Source organism: Frankliniella occidentalis, unplaced genomic scaffold (genome assembly GCF_000697945.3).
Source record: "Frankliniella occidentalis isolate FOCC.00 unplaced genomic scaffold, Focc_3.1 Scaffold251, whole genome shotgun sequence".
NCBI lineage: Eukaryota > Metazoa > Arthropoda > Insecta > Thysanoptera > Thripidae > Frankliniella > Frankliniella occidentalis.
In genome coordinates this window covers 533022-534967 of record NW_026267377.1, presented here as the reverse complement: position 1 = coordinate 534967, position 1946 = coordinate 533022, and the positions used below count along the sequence as shown (strand labels likewise).

General features: G+C 61.9%; 1 protein-coding gene across 4 annotated transcripts in view; it reads right to left on the bottom strand.

The window, feature by feature from the left end:
- LOC127750745 (PDZ and LIM domain protein Zasp-like) overlaps positions 1-1946 on the bottom strand; it is a 10199-nt gene that overhangs the window by 4242 nt on the left and 4011 nt on the right. For all 4 annotated transcript variants that reach the window (XM_052273154.1, XM_052273152.1, XM_052273153.1 and 1 more), the window contains exon 2: positions 361-512. In XM_052273154.1, coding sequence (XP_052129114.1) covers positions 361-512 — 152 coding nt within the window. The remainder of the gene's footprint in view (positions 1-360; positions 513-1946) is intronic.

The following is a 1946-nucleotide window of genomic DNA, read 5'->3' as shown; positions in this document are numbered from 1 at the left end:
GACAGACAGACAGACAGACAGACAGACAGACAGACAGACAGACAGACAGACAGACAGACAGACAGACAGACAGACAGACAGACAGACAGACAGGGTGTGCTTGTGAGGGAGAGAGAGACACAGAAAGAACGGGAGAAAGGAAGACAAAGACAGAGAGAGGAACAGAGAGCGCCCGTGCGTCTAGTATTGCGTTGGCTAGTTTGTCAGTGAGAAGGAGGCTGCTGGAGCGAGACGTCGAGGCGCCTCATCCACCTCATGAGAGGGACAGGACAGACAGATCTGCGACCCACCGCGATCGCCTCCCTCGCCATCTCTGCTCTCTGCCGCAGTTGGCCCAGCCTCCCCGGCGGCTGCACTTGCCTCTGGATGGCGAGCTCGTAGTTGTTGCCCGCGCGCACGATGCAGTCCTGGGCGTCCTTGTGCCGCAGGGCGGTGGCGTCGATGTTGTTGATGCGCAGCACCGCGTCGCCGGCCTGCAGTCCGGCCTTCTCCGCGGGGGAGCCGCCGTTAACCTTGAGAGGGACGAGAAATAACAGACGAGAATATAATTATCACGGCCCTGTGAGTGCGTGGGAACTCCTCGTCGCGGCGCCGCGAGCCGACACTAGGGCTGCGCCGGGGCCGGGTGCGACCTCCCCCGCCACCACGGGTGGCAAAGGCATCGACTCGCTGTGCGTCGTCTCAAGCTCACGCTGTCGCGCTGCTCGTCCAAGGTGTGATCGCCCTCCCGAATCTCGAGTACATGTGTGATGTGTGAGTTGTTGCACTTGTGCACTCGACGGGGTGGCTGCCCCCACGGACGCGGAGCCCGCCTCCCGCCCCCCAACCACTCTCCCGCACGCCACGCGGCCGCCACCGCTCACCGTGTCGTCTGTTGTTTTGGCCCCCCCAAACAGCATCAGTGATTGTTTACGCTGCGCCAACTCATAACAAGCTGCGGCAAATTCGTGAGGGGCACAATGCATCTTACTGCAGGTGCAGCGCGGCCACGGCGCGGCGTGGCGTGGCGTGGCGTGGCGTGGCGTGGCGTGGCGCGGCTGCCGCCTGGTAATCGCGCGCGCACCGGCCGCGCTAATCCGACACCCGCGAGCAGCACCACGCTACGCCACGCCACGCATCGCGACACCCCGGCCGGGCCGCGGGTCCCCGCGCGTGGCCTGGAGGGAGGAGGCTAACGTGTGATTCTGTTGTGGAAGCTAACCACACCAAAAATCCGAGCGTTTTTAAAAAGTGTAGTAAAAGTTGATTTTTCTTTCGTGTAACGCATCTTTTCAACTAAATATTGCGTAAACATACAATTTCTCTACTTAGCGACGTTGCGGCTTGCTAAACTTCCGCTCTGCCTCGAAAACGCAAATTTTTCTTAGCCGATACGCGGTTTTATAAAACAGGCATACATAGACTCTGTTCGGGAGATGAAGGAGGAGTGATGCGGGGTCGGAAACTCGTCTCGTGTCAGTGTCTCGTGTCGTGGAGTTTGTCTTCAAAGTTGTACACTTGCAGGAGACACGCACATTTGATCCCCGAACAATTTTTTCCCACCCCAGAACTGGACCGGGTGGGATCGACTCATCTCCGCGTACTGCATCTACGACCCCCTCCCCTTTCCCCCCCTCCACACGCCCCTCCTGGCATCCGGAAGCCGACACGCTCGCTGGGAGTCCTTCAGGCGCGAGGCGGGGCTGCGGCTCAGCCGTGGCCGGGCCCGGGGCGGCGTCGTCGGCGAGGAGTGTCCCCAAGGCCCACAGCGACCCTGCCGTGCCGCCGGCCATCATAGAGGCCGCCGCCGACGACGAAGACGGGCGATGAGGTTATGAGAAACGCGGCGGCCGCCCTGGTGACAGGGCTCGGCGCGGTGCTATGTTTAGCGTGGGCCAGTCGGCACCGGTCGGCACGCGGCAACGCGGCAGGCTCCGCCACTGAGCATAGTGCCCCGCCCTGCCCCG